Source organism: Mirounga leonina, unplaced genomic scaffold, assembly GCF_011800145.1.
Source record: "Mirounga leonina isolate KUSES-001 unplaced genomic scaffold, KU_Mleo_1.0 Mir_154, whole genome shotgun sequence".
Classification (NCBI taxonomy): Eukaryota; Metazoa; Chordata; class Mammalia; order Carnivora; family Phocidae; genus Mirounga; species Mirounga leonina.
Window position 1 is genome coordinate 46,857,285 of NW_023270389.1, and position 21,281 is coordinate 46,878,565.

The following is a 21,281-nucleotide window of genomic DNA, read 5'->3' on the forward strand; positions in this document are numbered from 1 at the left end:
AACCTTTATTAATACACAGAGAAGTGCAAAAGGAGGAGCCTCAGAGAATTTTCTGCATTCAAATATAATTTCCCTGCTCTCATCAGGTAGTAGTAAACAATAACCCTTTGGCAATTCAGTTTAATATCCCAGCCTGTGTACACAATCCACTCATATGCCTGTTAGTTCAATGACATGAGAGGCCCAAGATAACAACAGAGTTACCATCAACTTCCAGTAAAGGGAAATATTGATTTGGTCCTGGTGAAAGCATTGTATCTTATGACCTACCTTCTAAACTAGCAGCGTACAAACTTGTAAACCTGGAGAAAGAAAATTATTAGTGGTTAAGCATCTTAACAGATGCAGATAAAGTGATAATCCAATACAATTCAAGACAAATAGTCAAAAAAGAAAATACAATAAACAAAATTCTTGCAAACACAAAAAGAAGGAAATTTCTTTAAGCAAACAAAGCAGAGCTGTTGAGATACTATGCTGCCAATATGCTACAATCCCAATTTTCTTGCAACAAAGTTAACAGTGGTGATATTATGATTTATAATAAATATATATTTAGTCCTTGTTCCCACATCTAGCACAGAGCTCCTAAAATGCTTGGAATTTCCTAAGTGATGAGTGTGATAAAGGTGTCTTTAGTTACGTTAATGAGGTGACTTCTAGAAAACTCCAAGGATAGGGTCTTCTTGCCAGAGAGGAACCAGCCCTATCTTTAGAGAGTTGGAACTTGCAGTCCCACCATCATGACCTCCAGAGAGGGGAGAGGGACTGGAGGTTGAATCAATTGCTGATGCCCAATGATTTAATCAACCATGCCTATGTAATGAAGCCTCCATAATAACCCAAAAGGACAGGGTTCTGAGAGCTTCCTGGGTGGTAAGCACATGGAGCTGCTGGGAGGATAGTGAACTCAGAAAAGACAAAGGAAGCTCCATGCCCCTTACCATATATCTTGCCCTGCGCATCTCTTTCATCTGGCTATTCCTAATATCCTTTATAATAAACTAGTAATCTAGTAATCTAGTAAATAAAATGTTTTTGTTTGTTTTGTTTTTTTAGTTCTGTGAGCTGCTCTACTAAATTAATTGAACCTGAGGAGAAGGGCCTAGGAACCTCTGATCTATAGCTATTTGGTTAGATGACACACTGAATTTTTGCAATTGTCTTGTGAAGGGGATAGAGGCAGTCTAGTAGGACTGAGCCCTTAATCTGTGGGATTATGCAATCTCCAGGTAAATAGTGTCAGAATTGAGTTGAATTGTAGGACACCCTCCTGGTGTCAGATAATTGTTTGGTGGTGTGGAAAAAACACACATCATAATAGGAAAGATCATCATACCACTTGAAGAGCAAATTTCAGTCAGGATTACAAACAGACATCTTCAGTGGGCCTAAAATAAAAGTCATATATGATAACTGAAAATTTTCAGTTTTACAACTTGGTTTTGCACAATTAAAATAAAGCTAGTTTTCTCCCCTCCCTTTATTTTGATAGGCCTTAAGGAATTGTTGGTAGTCAGGGACCTGGGCTGAAGCAAGTTTGCACAAACATCTGTGGGTCAAGCTTTCCATGCCTAAAACCGGACAAACAGCCACTGAACAAAGAATCCACCAAGGGACCTAAAGAAGATAAAAAAAAGTTGACAATAGACTGTGTAAGGCTAAACAATGGCCCCAGATAACAGGAAGCTAGGACATAGCACTATGCCCACCAAGTCCATAGCGCCATAGTCTTATATAGAAAAGTTCTTAAACTGACCAATGGGAAAACTGTTGGAGGAGGGGGTCACAAACTCTGCCCCTTGCCCAGGTAAAACCCGTAAAGACCCCTAGACAACATCATTGCCCCGGCTTAACTCCCCTAAACCCCTCCCATGCCAGAGTCTTTCTTTCTGCCCAATAAAGCTCTTGCTTCTCGCCCTCTTTTTAGTTGCCTTGTCTGTGAATCTCATGCTTCAGGCGAGCTCTCTCCAATGAGAATCTGGTAAACATGGACGCAAGTAACAGTTTCCTTTCTATATACCATCCACTCCTGACAACTGATCTTGTCAGAGTAATCAAACTGTGCCACCTTTTAAAAGTATTATGATAGAACCCTACTTTGACTTGCTTCTTTTAATGTATTGTTATGTTATGTGAAATTATTAGGAATTATATACAAAATATCCTGTATATCTGAGAAGCAGCACAATATGTAATTTCAGGACTTGTGTGATTCTGAGGAAAGAAATAATTTATTGGTGAAGTTCTAATCATATAAAGTGAGGATTGCAATATCTTGTAGCCCTTCCATTCGTGCCACATTAAATCACACCTACACTAGAAATAAGTATTTCTGCTTTGCCATATTCCGGTATAAAAATGATATTTGCAATGACTAATGATGGGCAGTTGCATAGTTAGCCATCATATAAAGTTCCCGTACCTTTTCTTTTTTAAAAATATTTTATTTATTTATTTGACAGAGAGCACAAGCAGGGGGAGTGGCAGAGGCAGAGGGAGAAGCAGACTCCATGCTGAGCAGGGAGCGCAATGTGGGGCCCGATCCTAGGATGCTGGGATCATGACCTGAGCCAAAGGCAGCCACTTAACCAACTAGCCACCCAGGCACCCCTAAAGCTCCTGTACTCTTATACAACCTACTACAATGTCTCTTGGGACACTAGTCATTTAATTTTTTTTTTGTTTTTAAAAATCAACTCCTTGCAAAAATTAAAGAAACAAATTTATAGAAGGTAAAAAGGGTATACTAACTTCCTGTTTCAGAAAGATGGAATCAAGAAGCATTTCTAACTCCCTCTGCTAAGTATAACACAAAAGTCTGACATATTATATAAAACAAACATAAGGAAACTCTGAACAATGTAGAGAAGTCAGATTTGCTAGTGATATAGAAACAAAAGGAGCAACACAGCTGTGAATTGCTTGGGTTTCTTTTTACTTCTTGCATATCCCAGACATGTGATGAGAGAAACTTTCAACCTAGAGCCATAAAATTTGCACCAAAAAAAAAAAAAAGCCCCCAAAAGAACAGAGAAAGAGAACGGTCTCTTTCTAGGCAAAGGCCAAGAAAAACAGCCTACAAAGACAGATGCTTTTTTTTTTTTTAAATAATACCTAACTTATCCTAGAAAAACACCATAGAAACACTGCAATCTGCCTATCAGGAAAGGCTAAGTGGGTAGATTAGATTTTCAACCTGCCCTACCAAACAAGGTGCTCCTTGCTCTTCCCATGATATGAGCAGAGGCTCACTGCTTATGCTATACTTATGTCCACAGTTGCAGCAATAAATTACCTCTTCTCTCCCATGGTATCAGTGGAAGGCAAGTGCATAGTTGGAAATGCACCTTGCTTGGTAATAAGGTGGTGCCCCAACCCCAGTCCAGGGAGATGTCAGCAAAGACAAGTGATAGGCCTTTACCATCCAGCACTAATAATGCATTGCTTCCTTTACCTGCAAGAGTTGTATCAGTGGAGGCCTGATCAAATAGAAGGTTTAAATAAAATCCCAATTCTTACTACATTATACCCCAGTGGTCCAGGATACAATTGGAAATTACTCATCACACCAAGATTCAGGAAAATCTCAAAAGAGAAAAGAAAATGAACAGATGCTAACTTCGAGATCACTCAGATTGTGGAACTCTTTGATATCTAATTTAAAGAACCAAATAAGAATTATACATTGAAAAATACAATAAGACAACATTTAAAAAACCCTCATTGGAAGGAGCTCAGTAATAAATTAGAGATGATGGAAGAATGAATCATTGATGTTGAAGATAGATGAATAGAAATGATCATATCTAAAAATAAAATGTAAACATACAAAATTAACAGACTGCAGGGACTTGTGGGAAAATAATTAAGACTGGCATTCCACAAAGGGGAAAGGGTATAGAGCTAAAAAAAATATTTAAAGAATTGTGGTCAAGAATTTCTCCAAATGCATGTAACATATAAATATACCTCTTCAGGAAACTGAAAGCTCTACTCCATGTCAAGATACATCATTATCAAATTGCTGAAAATTAAAGGAAAAGAAAAAAAATCCTAAATGCAGCTAGAGAAAAATAATGCAGAACCAATAGGCAAACAATGATTCAAATGAGAGTGAACTACTCATCCAAAACTAAGGAAGCCAGGACAAGTGGCCCAATATTTTAAAAGTGGTGGAACAAAAGAATTACCAACCTCAAATTCTATATCCTTTAGGAATATAGAAAAATAAGATAGTCTCAGACAAAGGAAAACCAAATTTGTTGCCAGCAGAATTACCCTTAAAGTATGACTGAAGGTGAAGTCTCTAAGAAGAAAAGAAAATATAACAAAAAAGAGAATCAATGGACTTGAAGGTAGGTCAAAAGAGAAGCAGTAAGAAAAAAGAATGAAGAAAAATGAGCAGAATGAAATGAAGAAAAATGAACCACTATTCAAATTAATTGGTGAAACCTTCCCAAATTTGATAAAAGGTATTATCTTCACATCCAAGAATCTCAACAAACTCCAAGGAGAAAAAAACTCAGATGCAGAGGTCTATACTGAGATACATTAGAATCAAAGTATCAAATCCAAAGATAAAGAGATAATCTTGAAAGTAGCAAAGAAGAAGCCGCGCATCACATATAAGAAGTCCTAATTAACATCAAGAGTCAATTTCTCCTTAGAAACTATGGAGGCCAGGAGGCAGTGATAAGAAATATTTAAAAGGGAAAAAGTACTATCAAGCAACAATTTTATATTGGGCCATAATATCCTTCAAGATTGAAGGAGAAATGAAGACATCCTCCAATAAACAAAAAGTGAGGGAATTTGTTATAAGTAGACATGACCTATAAGAAATGCTGAAGGCTGAAGTATAAGGACATCAGACAGTAACTTGAAGCTAAATGAAGACATAGAGGACAATGGTAAAGGTCACTATAGGTACCATTAGGTAACTCTAGGTAATAAAAGGAAATATAAAAGCCATTATTATTGTGTTTATGTTTTTAAATTATTTTTCTTATATGATTTAAAAGACAAATGCATGAAACAATAATTATAAATCTATATTAATGGGAACACAATGACAAAGATATACTTTGTGACAATAACAAATAAAGGGGAAGGAATGAAGATGTACAGGAGCAGATTTTTAGATGCTACTTCAGCTTGGCTGGTACTAATTCAAACTAGGTAATTGTAAATTTAAGATGTGATTTGTAATCCCTGGAGAAACCACTAAAATAAATCACTAAAGAATAGAAAGAAAAGCAAATGAGAAGGGAATCAGATTGGTTCACTACAAAAAAATCCATTAAACATTAAAAAAAGGCATTAATGGAAAACTGAGGACAAGAAGATATGAGACATACAGAAAATAAATTAAAATGGCAGTGGTAAGAACTTCATTATCAGTAATTACTTTAAATGAATTAAACTCTCCAATTAAAACGCAAAAGTTTTGGAGAAAGAGGTCTAAAAATGTTTGGAATCATGTATATGCTATCTACAAGAGACTTGCTTCTTTTTCCCCCAGCTTTATTGAGATGTAATTGACAAATAACATTACATAAGTTTAAGGCATTAAGATTCTTCTTGATTTTTTTTGTTTTCCGTTTATTTAAAAGTATGCTTGGCATACTGTAATATTCAGCCTGTATCAGACAGTTCAATTCTCTCCTTTTCTACATTGCAAATAACATAAACTGCAACTCCAGAAAAATGCTTCTTTTCTCCATTTTATTGTACCCCAGAACATGCCACATCTAGATGATGGTAATGTTTTTACTGGCACTCCTCCCTTCTTCTCTTCTTGGTCACTTCAGATTCATTTTCAAAATAGCATTCATAATGATCTTGTTTTAAATTCATTTTGTGTCATTTGCCTGCTGAAAATCTCCCAGAGGTTTCTAATTGCACATAGACTAAAGTCCAAAATATGTGCTATGGTTTATAACTTCTAAATTAATTCAACACTCTGCCTCATCATGAGCCAGCCACATTGGCCTCCTTGTTTTCTTTCATTGAGTCCAAGCCTTTTGATGCCTTCAGATGATTGATCTAACTCTTCTCCAGGTGCCATCCTTAAGGTTGGAGAAGATTCAAAAACTATCTCATGTGAAATATGAATTCCTTCCAGTCACTTTATTATTATTATCTTTTATAATGTGCATGATTCATCATCTTTTTCTATTTTCTTCTTTGTAAAATTATTATTTTTACTGTCAGTTTTCCACTTGACATTATAGTCTATGAATAAAGATACACTGACTCTTGTAGAGCACTAATCTCCAACAGTTGTGGTACTGCTTGGCATACACAAGTTCACAATATTGATTAGATGAATTAATAATGAGTGGGAAAATATGGAGGGCTAGAATAGACACTGTTCCCTTAGAGGCTTTGATATGCTTTAGGAATCTTATTATTCCCGAGACCCTTATTCACATCCAGCAACTGCTTTGTTTCCATTAAAAGTATGAGAAACACCAACTCAACTTCAGTTCCAATATATTCCTGTTTTTGATGTGGTTTTTTATGAAGGAGTTTTCCAGGTTCTAAATTATACCCTGGAAATCTGAATTTCAGAAATACAAAGTTCTAACGATGTGGAAATTATCAATACGTTTGTGCTAGTCTTTAAATGAGATCAATTTAGCACTTGCCAAAAAAGATAAGTGCCAAGTAGCTATGTTTCCTAGCAATAAGATCTTGCACATGCAGTATTTTAACAATTACACTATGTAAAATTTAATTTATCCTCATGCTGTGTCAACTGATTTTATCTAATTTCACTATAAACATTAAATTTGTGTTACTAAAACATGCAAGGATCTTTCAAAGATTTTCATTGTGTTCTTGACTAGTGTTTTCTAATATTGCCTACATTTAACTCATGTAAGGGGACAAAATGATTTTCTAGTGATTATCCAGAGATTTTCATATCTACTTAGACACAATTGGAACCCTAAACCTAAAAGGGGGACAATCACAACAACAGCAATGCTGCATATCTTTCCTGCTGCTAAGTCTTTATAAAATAGAAAAGAATACAGGATCTCAAAGGACACTATTTTACTTACCTCGCTGACTGCATTTAGGAGGAGTGGACCAGCCACTTTCTGTGCATTGGATGCTGCTCTGATTGTATAGAACGCTGTAGCCCGTATCACAAACAATTTGTACGGTGTCACCTTCCTGGTGTGTCTGTCCTGAAGATGCTGAATGACCATTTTCCACCCAAGGGAAAAAGCACTGCCCTAAAAACCGAAAAGATGACAAATACAAATCTTGCAAGGAAAGAGTAGTACATTTTGCAAACTTCAAAAGAGAAATCAAGCGCAAAAAATTCGATTCTTAAAAATTAGTTCATGCAAGTTAAAAAGAAAAAAATATGTCATCAATCACCACATGCATATATAAAACTTTTTACATTTGTAAAATTCCTCTAGATATCAGAAAAATTAGTTTTTATTCCTCATTTGATTGTCTAAATTGATTTTTGAAGGAAGAGATGACTTTTCTCTCTTTTGCCTTTGTGACTTTTCTATTTCATGACACTGTTTTCTTCTCTGCTTTTTCTCTGTACTCATTGAGAGGGTAAGACAAATATAATTTTAAAAAACAAAGATATAATCAGTAAAAAACACAAAATTAAGGAAAATAGCTTAAAAATTCTTCTTGAATATTTGAAGGAACAGCACATTTTGAATCAGATATTACACATACAAATAAACTCTTTTTTAAGATTTTTCATTTTATTTTTTTAAAATATTTTATTTATATATTTGACAGAGAGCAAGAGAGCACAAGCAGGGGGAGCAGCAGGCAGAGCGAGAGGGAGAAGCAGGCTCCCTGCTGAGCAGGAAGCCCAATGCGGGACTCAATCCCAGGACTCTGGGATCATGACCTGAGCTGAAGGCAGTTGCTTAACCAACTGAGCCACCCAGACGCTTCACAAATAAACTCTCTTGAGACAATCTACACTCATACAATTACCAAATGAGTGTGTTTGAATTAAATAGTAGCAGTTAACAGTATTGACCATTAATATTTAAAATGAAAAGATCTAGATATTCCACAAAAGTTTGTACTTGGTTTTTGTTTTTGTTTTTTTTTTCTGATTTGTTTCCACAAACAGCTTCTTACAAAAGAGGAATGACTATCTTGCCTTTGCTGGATCCTCCAGTCCCCAACTCTGTGATTGTCTAAACTCTGTGAGCCCCCCTGACATCCCCCTCATCCCCATCTGCCCCACTGAATGCACTGAATAATTCATCCAGATAATGACCAGGTATTTACTCACTGATACACTTTGGTGTTGGTGACCATCCTTCCTCTGTGCAGATTATTTGAGTCCAGAGTGATTGTGAAGGAGACACAAAGCTGTGATCACAGGAGTAGTAGAAATATTTTCCTATAGCAACGGGGAAGCTTTGTTTATATGTGTCTTCATCATATATGTTTCCATGTTTTATTTCTGGAAAATCACAAGTTCCTCCTTAAGAAAAAAACAGTATCATACATGAATAATTATATTTTATTTTAATAATCATATTGATGAATTTATTATTCTTTTTTTTTTTAAAGATTTTATTTATTTATTTGAGACAGAGAGAATGAGAGACAGAGAGCATGAGAGGGAGGAGGGTCAGAGGGAGAAGCAGACTCCCTGCCGAGCAGGGAGCCCGATGCGGGACTCGATCCCGGGACTCCAGGATCATGACCTGAGCCGAAGGCAGTCGCTTAACCAACTGAGCCACCCAGGCGCCCCGAATTTATTATTCTATTTAAGTTAATTGTTCCACTTAGGTTTGTGATTCAAGAACTGGGACAATCTATAACTAAGAGTATAAAGGTATTTGAGACATTTGTGATGTTTAAGTTCTTCAGAAGTATTTCCAAGATTAAAATGTAAACACTGAGGAAAGAATAAAAGTGGTTCTATCCAGTAGGCTTCTCAGATCTAAGAAATTCACTTGGGATGGGTTGGTCAGATTATTTATAGTTCTCTATTCACTTTCTGTGTCTCTTCTTTCTGTGTCTTCTACAGATCTCCCCTCAGAAATCTTGGCCCTTTCCATCCCTCTTCTCCTACTCTAGACAACACATTACATAGGATATATGAACATATACACATATGAAACTATAATTGTAGAATGGGTGGCTTAAATATCTGAAATTTATTTTCTTGTAATTCTAGAAGCTAGAAGTCAGAGATCAGGTGTCAGCAGGAATGGTTTCTTCTGTGGCATCTGTCCTTGGCTTGTAGATGGCCTCTTCTCCCTGAGTCTTCCCTTTATGTGTCTCTGTCCTAATTTCTTCCTCATACAGGGACACCAGGTTTATTGGGTTAGGATCCATCCTAATGACCTTGTTTTAACTTAATTCCTTTCTAAAGACCCTATTTCTGTATACAGTCACACTCTTTGGTCCTGGGAATTAGGATTTCAGCATTTGAATTTTGCAGGAATGCAATTCAACCCATGCCAATAAACACACAAAGATGTCTTCTGTATACAAAACAGTGTGCTTCCACCAAGTGAGTTCATTTCTCCTTTGAGAAACATTGGTGCAACCCAAACTTACAGGGCATTCATCTCAAAGGCTGCTTTCAGAAAGAATTCACTGAGGAAGAATAGTTTCAAACTAGATGGGATGTTTTGTTGTCTTGTTATTATTGTTGCTAGTAAAGGGAATTACCTGGATATAGTCTTAAAGAGCATATAAAACTCTATATACAGCAAATTACCAAATGAATTTTAGTAAATTCAGGAGTAAGGCACTGTGATTTATATTCTATTCAAAAATGGTGCAATGAAGTATCTTAAAGCACTTTAGAGATTTCATTTATAATAATTTGGAAATGAGAGTTTTTGATTTTAAAAGAAAGAGCCTTTAAAAAGATATCATAATGAAGAATTTATAAAGACATTAAGAAAGGAGAAAAATGTAATTGTATAAATAAAAACCTTAAAGATTTTACACATGCAGCAAAAAGCTATTAGAACTAGTACACAAAAATAAATTGCTCTCTAAAGTTTAAAAATCTACCAATTATATTTGTTATGTCATGAGATATCATTTTTAATATACAAGGACTGAATTCAGAGACATAATCTAAAAAATACATTACTCGAAAGGTGAAAACAAATCAGTGAGCAATGTGCTACAGCTAATGCTCTGAAAATTATTTATTTACTCAATATTTACCAGTAAATATTTAATTTACAGAAATGTAAATTAAAATTTATTGTTTTGATGCGAATTTTGTTGAAATATTAAATTGATCATAATCGCTTGTAACAGCTTTAGTTTTGTTAAAGATTTATTTATTTAGTTAGTTAGTTATTATTTATTTAAGAGAGAGAGTGAAAGCAGAGGGAGGGGGCGGGGGAGTGGAAGAGAAGCAGACTCCTTGCTGAGCCCAGAGCCAAACATGGGGCTTGATCCCAGGACTCTGAGATCATGACCTCAGCTGAAACAAAGAGCTGGAGGCTCAATCAACTGAGCCACCCAGATGCTCCTCGTAACAGCTTTATTAAGGTATAATTGAAATACGGTAAACTGCATATATTTGAAATGTCTGATTTAATAAGTTTCTTTGTGTGAGTGAATTGGGAAAGCAGTTTTCACCAAATAAAATATCAATTACTTTATTTAACTAAACTACTAGCTTAGGACAAATACATATTATGTACTATATAGATATTTTTATGTTTTAAGTAGTTTTAGTTAAGTGATATGTATATAAATGTATACTTAAAAAATTATATACCCACATATTATAAATTACAACACAGACTTTACACTATTTCAAATCCAAAACATTTTTTAAAGATTTTATTTATTTATTTGAAAGAGAGAGAGTGAGAGAGAGAGGATGAGCAGAGGAAGGGGGAGAAGCAGACTCTCCTGCTGAGCAGGGAGCCCAATGAGGGGCTTGATCTCAGGACCTTGGGCTCATGACCAGAGCCGAAGGCAGTCGCTTAACCAACTGAGCCTCCTAGGTGCCCCTACAAATCCAAAATATTTTAGAATGACTTTATCTCAACCAAAAAGCATCCTCTTGCATTAATAGAAATTACTATTAAGTGTTGATCATTACTGTTTAATTCAGATTTTTAAGTGACTCTCAATAGTTAAAAAATATGACAAATATTCTACTTCTGCTAAACTTAAGAAGTTTTGACATACAAAGTCATAAAACCATCACCATATACAAGATTATGTAGATATCCATTTCTTGCATTAAAAATAAGAAACCTCCATATATTTTGAGGTCAGAATCTCACTTTTCTTGTGACATATTTCCTAAAGTTGTGTGAGCATACTCACACATCTCCATAATCAGCATTGTGTGTCCTGTCAAATTTAGGAAATAGAAAACAGAATTTATTTTATTTTCCCGTTAGATAGACACAAGATAATTTTCCTTTATAAAGTTATGCTCCATTATGGTATCACAATACAGACTATTTTTACTAGTAAATTCATTAAAAAATATAGATATATGAAAGTAGATATGATATGAAGTTACGTTTAAGAGAGAAGGTAAGTGTTCAGATCTGTTTCAACTTACCTTGTCCATGAGCACAGGAAACCCACAAGATGAAAATAATACTGATTAGTAACAGCATGTTAGTTATTCCAATGCTATATTAATACAAATATTCCAGTTGTGCTGTTTGGGGTTGTAAATCTGGTTAATTAGCAGTTATCAAGTGTGACCCTGAATTTAAGTGCACTACCATGAAGCTCGTTAATTGTGGTTGCTCAGTAAATATCAAAGTTCAAAGAACTTTGCAAAATCCCTCAATTCCTATTGGTTAACTGTTTCACAATGATTTCTTGAATTCATTCCCTGATACATACCGTACAGCTTTCTTTACGGACAATAACAGGCTGGCTCCAAAAGTGATGTAAAACACTAAGTTAGGGCGCCTGGGTGGCTCAGTTGGTTAAGCGACTGCCTTCGGCTCGGGTCATGATCCTGGAGTCCCAGGATCGAGTCCCGCATCAGGCTCCCTGCTCAGCAGGGAGCCTGCTTCTCCCTCTGACCCTCCCCCTCTCATGTGCTCTCTGTCTCTCTCATTCTCTCTGTCTCAAATAAATAAATAAAAATCTTTAAAATAAATAAATAAATAAATAAATAAAACACTAAGTTAAACACCCATTGAAAATCAATACAGCTCTTTCTCAACCATGTGAATCATATGCAAACAACTGAATCCCTGTCATTATATTTTTCTCTTGTCCTTTACTTACCTTCATTACTTCATTACTTAAGGGTTTATGAAAACCAATGTGTATATTTGGACCCCATTCCATTATCTGTATTTTCTTATGCCTAGGGAAACACTGCTTTACTTTTTTTTATTATTATGTTAATCACCATACATTAGATCATTAGTTTTTGATGTAGTGTTCCATGATTCATTGTTTACATATAACACCCAGTGCTCCATGCCCTCTTTAATACCCATCACCAGGCTAACCCATCCTCCCACCCCCCTCCCCTCTAGAACCCTCAGTTTGTTTTCCAGAGTCCATAGTCTTTCATGGTTCATCTCCCCCTCTGATTGCTTTACTTTTAAATTCACATTAGGTTATAGTACTAAGTACAAGAGCTTCAGCATATTCTTGCACTGAAATATTTTTCATCTAATGTGCTTTGAGGCACCTTTTCTTTTAGGGTACAATATATTCAGATGCATGCAATGATTTCCCTTTTCATGTAGGAATATAGCTCAAATGTCCTCACAGCTGTCCTTTCACTGATTTATTAATTTTATTCTTTATTTTTTAGCTATACATGTATATTTACATATATGTAGCCAACTATATTTGTCATCTTCTAAAATACAATTACTTCATATAAGAGAATTGTTTTCAAGCAGATAATGAATATGGAAAATATTATTATAAAGGTGGAGAAAATAAATCAGTCACTAATGTCATAGAGTTAATGCATTTAAATTTATTTATTTCCTTACTATAACTACATAGTTCTAAAATATTAAATAATTTAGTAATATAATAATTAATACTTCCAGAATAGCAAAAGAGCTTGTATTAAAGTAACAGATATAAACTTAACATAAATTATAAAAATGAACTGCTTGAGTGAGTAAATGCAAGCAGAAAATGGATAGTGTCCAATCTTTGAAAGAATGGAATTAAACTGTGAGGTCCATATTTATCCATTTTATGAATTTAGAACACACCCACATCCATTTGGTACATGGATGATAAGCTCAGGCAGAAAGCAGGAGTCTCACTTGTGGGACAATTTAGAGATCTGAGTATGCAGCTGGGAGAACCTCTGCCAAGTGAGAAGAGAAATGTATGCAGCCCCATCAGGGAAATCCCCAATAATCTCCATATGTCCTCTTAAATTATTTCCTAATCTATATGAGCCTGCAAACTCAAAGCAGCCCAGTGGGGAGAAATTGCTGCAAGGCTGAAAACTTTGAAAAATTCAAGTAGTACCTAGTGTGGAAGAAAACAAGTTTGGAGTTCAAGACCAGCACAGTTTATTAAATACCTCACATTTTACCACCCAGACAGATATGTCTTAGGAGTAAATACTATGCCCCAGGAGCTGACTAAGGGCTATATCCTTGTATTGCGGCAACACTGAAATAGACCAACCTTAAAAAAAAAAAAACAAAACTTAAAATGAAGACCTCACAGAATTATAGTATTCCACCAGGAACATAACTTCTGTTTTATATTCTTTTATGAGATAGTCAGCTAAATATAGCCATAAGAGGAGACAGAGGATAGGTTTAGGAAAAAACAAAGTTTATTATACTCACAAGTCCTAGAGACAGAGGCAGAAATAGGAATGAGGGGAAGGTTGAGGGGCCAGATAGAAGAGGTATGGCTCTGGTTGGTTAGTTTGCAGATCAAAGACAGGCTTCTGGCTGGGCTCTTTGCTATCTCTAAGATTTAGTAGTCTCTCCTCAGCCAGAAGGTTTTGTAAGATATCAAACCATCATAATAAACGGAAAATGAAAAATATTTACAACAGAACTTTTATTAGAAGAAGAATCTATATTATTCAGAGGCAAATGCCAGAATCTATAAATCTCTACAATGTGCTGTTGGTGATGTTTAGTGTAGAGTAAAACTTACTGGACATGAAAAGAAGCAGAAAATATGAGCCACAGTCAGGGGAAAAGAGCTATCAAAAGAAACAGACCTAAAGATAAATAGTACACTAAAATAAATAAGATAAACATAACTTTTCAATGATTATGAAATACAAGTTAAAGAATCTAAAGAAAAGTTATATATATATAATTGCTTAAGAGTTGTCAAGTTTCAGAATAGAGGTATATCTAAGTTTCTAAAAAAGTACCAAATGTGAATCCAAGAATTAAAATTATAATATTCATGAAAACTGGAGAAAAATAATAACAGAATGAGAAATGAATAAGAAGAAATAAATGGACTTAAAGATAGGTTAATAAAAATTATCAGAAATAAATATCTTAAAAATAAGAATAGAAAATTAAAGACTCAATGACCTGTGGGGTAGTATCATGTGATCAAACAAGAAGAAAGAGAAAGTTTAAGGCAGAAGACCAATTTGAAAAATTATAGATAGCAATCTTCCAAATGTTATTAAAGACATGAAGCCACAGAACCAAGAAGCTCAGCTAACATCAAGAATGACAAATACACAGAAAACTGTAATTTAAAAAAAAAAACCTGCTAAAACCAACATTAAAAAGAAAAATTTGAAAGCAACTGGAAAAAGGATGGAGAAGAACATATATAACACATAGATAATGCCAACACAGAGACAGAACTAATACTGTCAGCAGACTTTTCATCAAAAACAATGGGGCCAAGAAATAGTCCAAGATGGTGGAGGAGTAGGAGACTTTAGTTTTATCTGGTCCCAGGAATTCAACTAGAAGCTATCAAATCATTCTGAACACCTGTGAACTCAAACAGACATCTAAGAAAATAGCTTCAATTCTACAAATAGAGAAGCAACCACTTTCTGCAAGAATGACAAGATGGAAAAACTCACCTCAAAAAAGAAAACAAGAGGCATTACTGACTGCCAGGGACCTAACCAGTATGGATAGAAGTATGATGTCAGAACTAGAGTTCAGAATAATGATTATAAAGATACTAACTGGGCTTGAAAAAAGCATAGAAGATACTAGAGAATCCCTTTTTGGAGAAACAAAAGAACCAAAATTTAATCAAGTCAAAATAAAAAAGGCTATTAATGAGATGCAATCAAAAATGGAGGCTCTAACTGCTAGGATAAATGAGGCAAAGAGAGAGAACTAGTGATGTAGAAGAGAGAATAATGGAGAATAAAGAAGCTGAGAAAAAAAAAGAGATAAACAGCTACTGGCTCACAGGGAGAGAATTTCAGAGAATGTGATAAAGTGAAACAACAATAGAATAAGCGAGAACCCAGAAGAAGAGGAAAGGGGGGGAGCAGAAGGTATATTGGAGCAAATTATAGCAGAGAACTTCCCTAATCTGGGGAAGGAAACAGGTATTCAAGTACAGGAGGCACAGAGAACCCCCCTCAAAATCAATAAAAATAGCTTGACACCTCAACATACAATAGTGAAACTGGCAGCTCTCAGACAAAGAGAAAATCCTGAAAGCAGCTCTGGACAGGAGGTCCATAACCTACAAGGGTAGAAATATTAGACTAGCAGCAGACCTATCCACAGAGACCTGGCAGGCCAGAAAGGACTGGCATGATATATTCAGAGCACTAAATGAGAAAAATATGCAGCCAAGAATACTTGATCCAGCAAGAATGTCATTCAAAATAGAAGGACAGATAAAAAACTTCCAAGACAAACAGAAACTAAAAGAATTTGTGTCACCAAACCAGCCCTACAAGAAATATTAAAGGGAATCCTTTAAGTGAAGAGAGAGCCCTAAAGTAACATGGACCATAAAGGAACAGAGACAATATACAGAAACAGTGACTTTACAAGTAATACAGTGGCAGTAAATTCATATCATTCTTTTTTTTTCCCCCACCTACAGGAAACCCACTTTATTTTTTGCTTGCTTTTTTGTTTTTGTTTTTGTTTTTGTTTTTTTATTTAATTAACATATAATGTATTATTTGTTTCAGGGGTACAGGTCTGTTAAATTCATATCTTCCAATAGTTACTCTGAATGTAAATGGATTAAATGCCCCAATCAAAAGACACAGGGTAGGGGCGCCTGGGTGACTCAGTTGGTTAAGTGACTGCCTTTGGCTCAGGTCATGATCCTGGAGTCCCAGGATTGAGTCCCACATCAGGCTCCCTGCTCGGAGGGGAGTCTGCTTCTCCCTCTGACTGCCCCCCTAATGCTCTCTCTCTCTCATTCTCTCTCTCTCTCTCAAATAAATAAATAAAATCTTAAAAAAAAAAAGACATAGGGTATCATATTGGATAAAAAAGTAAGACCCATCCATATGCTATATGCAAGAGACTCATTTTAGACCCAAAGACACCTCCAGATTGAAAGTGAGGGGGTGGAAAACCATTTGTCATGCTAATGGATATCAAAAGAAAGCTGGGTTGGCAACACTTGTATCAGACAAATTAGATTAAAACCGAAGACTTAAGAAGAGATGAGGAAGGACACTATATCATAATCAAAGGGTCTATCTAACAAGAAGATCTAACAACTGTAAATATCTATGCCCCTAAGATGGGACCAGCCAATTATATAAGCCAATTAATAACATAATTAAAGAAACACATCAGTAATAATACAATAATAGTAGGGAACCTTAACACCCCACTCACGGTAATGGACAGATCATCTAAGCAGAAGATCAACAAGGAAACAAGGCGTTTGAATGACACACTGGACCAGATGGACTTCACAGGTATATTCAGAGCATTCCACCCTAGAGCAACAGAATACACATTCTTCTGGAGTGCACATGGAACATTCTCCAGAACAGATCACTTACTAGGTCACAAATCACATCTCAACCAGTACCAAAAGATTAGGATAATTCCCTGCATATTTTCAGACCACAATGTTTTGAAACTGGAACTCAATCACAAGAGGAAATTTGAAAAGAACTCAAGTACATGGAGGCCAAAGAGCATCCTACTAAAGAATGACTGGGTTGGGGTGCCTGGGTGGCTCAAATGGTTAAGCATCTGCCTTCAGCTCAGGTCGTGATCCCAGGGTCCTGGGATTGAGCCCCATATCAGGCTCCTGGCTCAGTGGGGAGCCTGCTTCTCTCTCTCCCCCTGCCTCTCCCGCTGCCCATGCTCTCTCTCTCTCTGTATCACTGTGTCTCAAATGAATAAATAAAATCTTTTAAAAAAATGAATGGGTCAACCAGAAAATTAAAGAAGAATTTTAAAAATTCGTGGAAACAAATGAAAATGAAAACACAATTGTTCAAAATCTTTGGGATGCAGCAAAGGCAGTACTAAGAGACAAGTATATAGTAATATAAGTCTTTCTCATGAAACAAGAAAGTTCTCAAATACACAACCTAACCTTACACCTAAAGGAGCTAGAGAAAGAAGAGCAAATAAAGCCTAAACCCAGCAGGAGAAGAGAATTATTAAGGTTAGAGCAAAAATCAATGAAATAGAAACTAAAAGAGCAATAGAATAGATCAATGAAACTAGGAGCTCATTCTTTGAAAGAATTAATAAGATTGATAAACCCCTGGCCAGACTTATCAAAAAGAAAAGAGAAAGGACCCAAATAAGTAAAATCATGAATGAAAGAGGAGAGATCACAACCAACACCAAAGAAATACAAACAATTATAAGAACATATTATGAGCAACTATATCCCCACACATTAGGCAATCTGGAAGAAATGGATGATTCCTAGAAATGTATAAACCAGCAAAACTGAACCAGGAAGAAATAGAAAACCTGAACAGATCCATAACCAGCAAGGAAATTGAAGCAGTAATCAAAAATCTCCCAACAAACAAGAGCTCAGGGCCAGATGGCTTCCCAGGGGAATTCTACCAAACATTTCAAGAAAAATTAATACCTATTCTTCCAAAGCTGTTTCAAAAAATCCAAATGGAAGGAAAACTTCCAAACTCTTTCTATGAGGCAGTATTACCTTGATCCCAAAACCAAAGACCCACACCAAAAAGGAGAATTACAGGCCAATATTCCTGATGAACATCCTGATGAACATGAATGTAAAAATTCTCTCCAAGAAGGAACACACCTCAATATCATAAAAGCCATATACAAAAATCCCACAGTGAATAAATCATTCTCAATGGGGAAAAAATAAGAGCTTTTCCCCTAAGATCAGGAACATGGTAGGGATGTCCACTCTCACCATTGTTGTTCAACATAGTACTAGAAGTCCTAGCCTCAGCAATCAGACAACAAAAAGAAATAAAATGCATCTGAACTGTCAAAGAAGAAGTCAAACTCTGACCCTTCACAGATGACATGATACTCTATGTGGAAAACCCAAAAGACTCCACCCCCAAATTGCTAGAACTCATACAGGAATTCAGCAAAATGGCAGGATATAAAATCAATGCACAGAAATCAGTAGCATTTCTATACACTAACAATAAGACAGAAGAAGAAGAAATTAAGGAGTCAATCCCATTTACAATTGCACTAAAAGCCATAAAATACCTAGGAATAAACCTAACCAAAGAGGCAAGAAAACTATAGAACTATACTCAGAAAACTATAGAACACTCATGAAAGAAACTTAGAAAGACACAAAGAAATGGAAAAGCATGCTCTTGGATTGGAAGAACAAATATTGTTAAAATGCCTATGCTAGGGGCGCCTGGGTGGCTCAGTCGTTAAGCGTCTGCCTTTGGCTCAGGTCATGATCCCAGGGTCCTGGGATCGAGCCCTGCATCGGGCTCCCTGCTCAGTGGGAAGCCTGCATCTCCCTCTCCCACTCCCAGGGCCCTTGCTCAGTGGGAAGCCTGTTTCCCCCTGCTTGTATTCCCTCTCTCACTGTGTCTCTCTCGGTCAAATAAATAAATAAAATCTTAAAAAAAAATGTCTATGCTACCTAGAGGAATCTATACATTCAAGGCAATCCCTCTCACCTATACACCATGTGTTCTGTACCACTACTCACCAGTGAAACTCAAAAGAGAAATACATTAAGTATCATATTACTGTACCATTGAAAAGAATAAAATCTTGCCATTTGCAATGATATGGATGGAACTAGAGGTATTATGCTAAGCGAAATAAGTCAGAGAAAGATAAATACTATATGATTTTACTTATATGGGGAATTTAAGAAACAAAAAGATGAAAATAGGGGAAGGGAAGGAAAATAAAATATAAACAGAGAGAGAGGCAAACCATAAAAGGCTCTTAAATATAGGGAAAAAGCTGAGGGTTGCTAGAGGGGAGGAGGATGAGGGGATGGGGTAACTGGGTGAAGGGCATTAAGGAGGACATTGGATGTGATGAGCACTAGGTGTTATATACAACTAATGAGTCACTGAACTCTACCCTGAAACTAATAATACACTATATGTTAACTAACTTGAATTTTTTTAAAAAAGAATATATTAGGTTTCTATTACACATGCTGAGGGTGTAAAATATTTCTAAAGTAAGAAAAAATACATAAATAATGCAATATCTATATAAATTATATATCAAATGAAATCTTGTATCAAATAAAAAGTAGCTTCTATGATAAAAAATAAATTTAAAAACCCTGCCATTTCCATGTTTTTTAATGATTAGGATCAACAAGATCTTCCAAACATTACTGCAAGAATATTAAAATGGTACTTTGGGAAATTCTTTGGCAACTGATTCCACACATAGGTAGATTTTTTTTTTTAATTTTTTATTCTTATGTTAATCCCCATACATTACATCATTAGTTTTAGATGAAGTGTTCCATGATTCATTGTTTGTGCATAACACCCAGTGCTCCATGCAGAATGTGCCCTCCTCAATACCCACCACCAGGCTAACCCATCCTCCCACCCCCCTCCCCTCTAGAACCCTGTTTGTCTTTCAGAGTCCATCGTCTCTCATGGTTCGTCTCCCCCTCCGATTTCCCCCGCTTCATTCTTCCCCTCCCGCTACCTTCTTCTTCTTCTTCTTCTTTTTTTTTTTTCTCAACATATATTGCATTATTTGTTTCAGAGGTACAGATCTGAGATTCAACAGTCTTGCACAATTCACAGCGCTTACCAGAGCACATTCCACACATAGGTAGATTTTTAAGAAAAATAAGTATGTCTATACATCAAGAGCTATAGACTAGATTGCCCATAGCAGAAAATGTTGAAACTAGGAGAATAGATGAATATTTTTTTGCTATATTTATCCAATGGAAACTACTTGGCAATAAAAAGGAGGACCTATTGCCACATGCAACAGCTTGGATGGAAATCACAGACATTTTCTTGAGAGAAAAATGTCTGAAGCAAAGATGTTAATAGAGTATAATTCCACTCATATGAAGTTAGAAAACAGTGAAAATTAATCATGCTCTATAAGTTCAGAACACTAGTTATACCTTTGGAGATGAGTAGTATATTAACTCGAAGGTATCACAACAGGGTTGCTTATGGGGTGCTGGAAATTTTCTGTCTTGATCCGGGTGGTGGCTTATATGGGTTATATGTGAGTTACATATATAAACATGTAAAAAATTAAGTGTCAGAAAAAAAATCAACTGTAATCATCTAAGTTGTGAAATTGTGCTTCATTGATTTTGTTGAAAATGCTTTGTGTCTGGGCGCCTGGGTGCTCAGTTGGTTAGGCGACTGCCTTCGTCTCAGGTCATGATCCTGGAGTCTCGGGATCGAGTCCCGCATCGGGCTCCCTGCTCAGCAGGGAGTCTGCTTCTCCCTCTGATCCTCCCCCATCTCATGCTCTCTCTCTCTGTCTCATTCTCTCTCTCAAATAAATAAATAAAATCTTTTAAAAAAAAAAAAAGAAAAGAAAATGCTTTGTGTCAATAAACCTAAGTTCCCAACTCTTTTGCTAATGAAGCAATGAAATAATTAATAGTAAGTGAAATTAAAGTAAAACACTAGCAGCTTTGTTGATATGCATTTGATACTTGAAGAAACTATTTGAAAACTGCATTCTGTCACATAGTGTTTACAAACTCTAATAAGAATCATCTCACTATGTTGTTTCCTACGTAACAACACAAAATTGAGAAGCAACACCATATTTTTAAGCTATAGCACTGTTTTTAGTATAATGATAAGAAGAAATTAAAAGGAGATAACACTTGATCAAGTGATCAGTTCAAAGTGTCCGAATGGCAGAAATCAGCTGGGCAATGAA

The 21,281-nt window shown here is 35.8% G+C and overlaps 1 protein-coding gene across 1 annotated transcript in view; it reads right to left on the reverse strand.

Annotated features, from left to right (window-relative positions):
* The window catches only part of LOC118013716 (complement factor H-related protein 2-like), a 32,701-nt gene extending 20,931 nt beyond the window's left edge, over positions 1-11,770 (reverse strand). The window contains exons 1-3 of the mRNA XM_035009553.1: positions 11,570-11,770; positions 8,294-8,488; positions 7,071-7,247 (exon numbers count right to left, since the gene is read on the reverse strand). Of these exons, the coding sequence (XP_034865444.1) occupies positions 7,071-7,247; positions 8,294-8,488; positions 11,570-11,627 (430 nt within the window). The 5' untranslated portion in view covers positions 11,628-11,770. The remainder of the gene's footprint in view (positions 1-7,070; positions 7,248-8,293; positions 8,489-11,569) is intronic.
* Between the last annotated feature and the right edge of the window lie 9,511 nt (positions 11,771-21,281).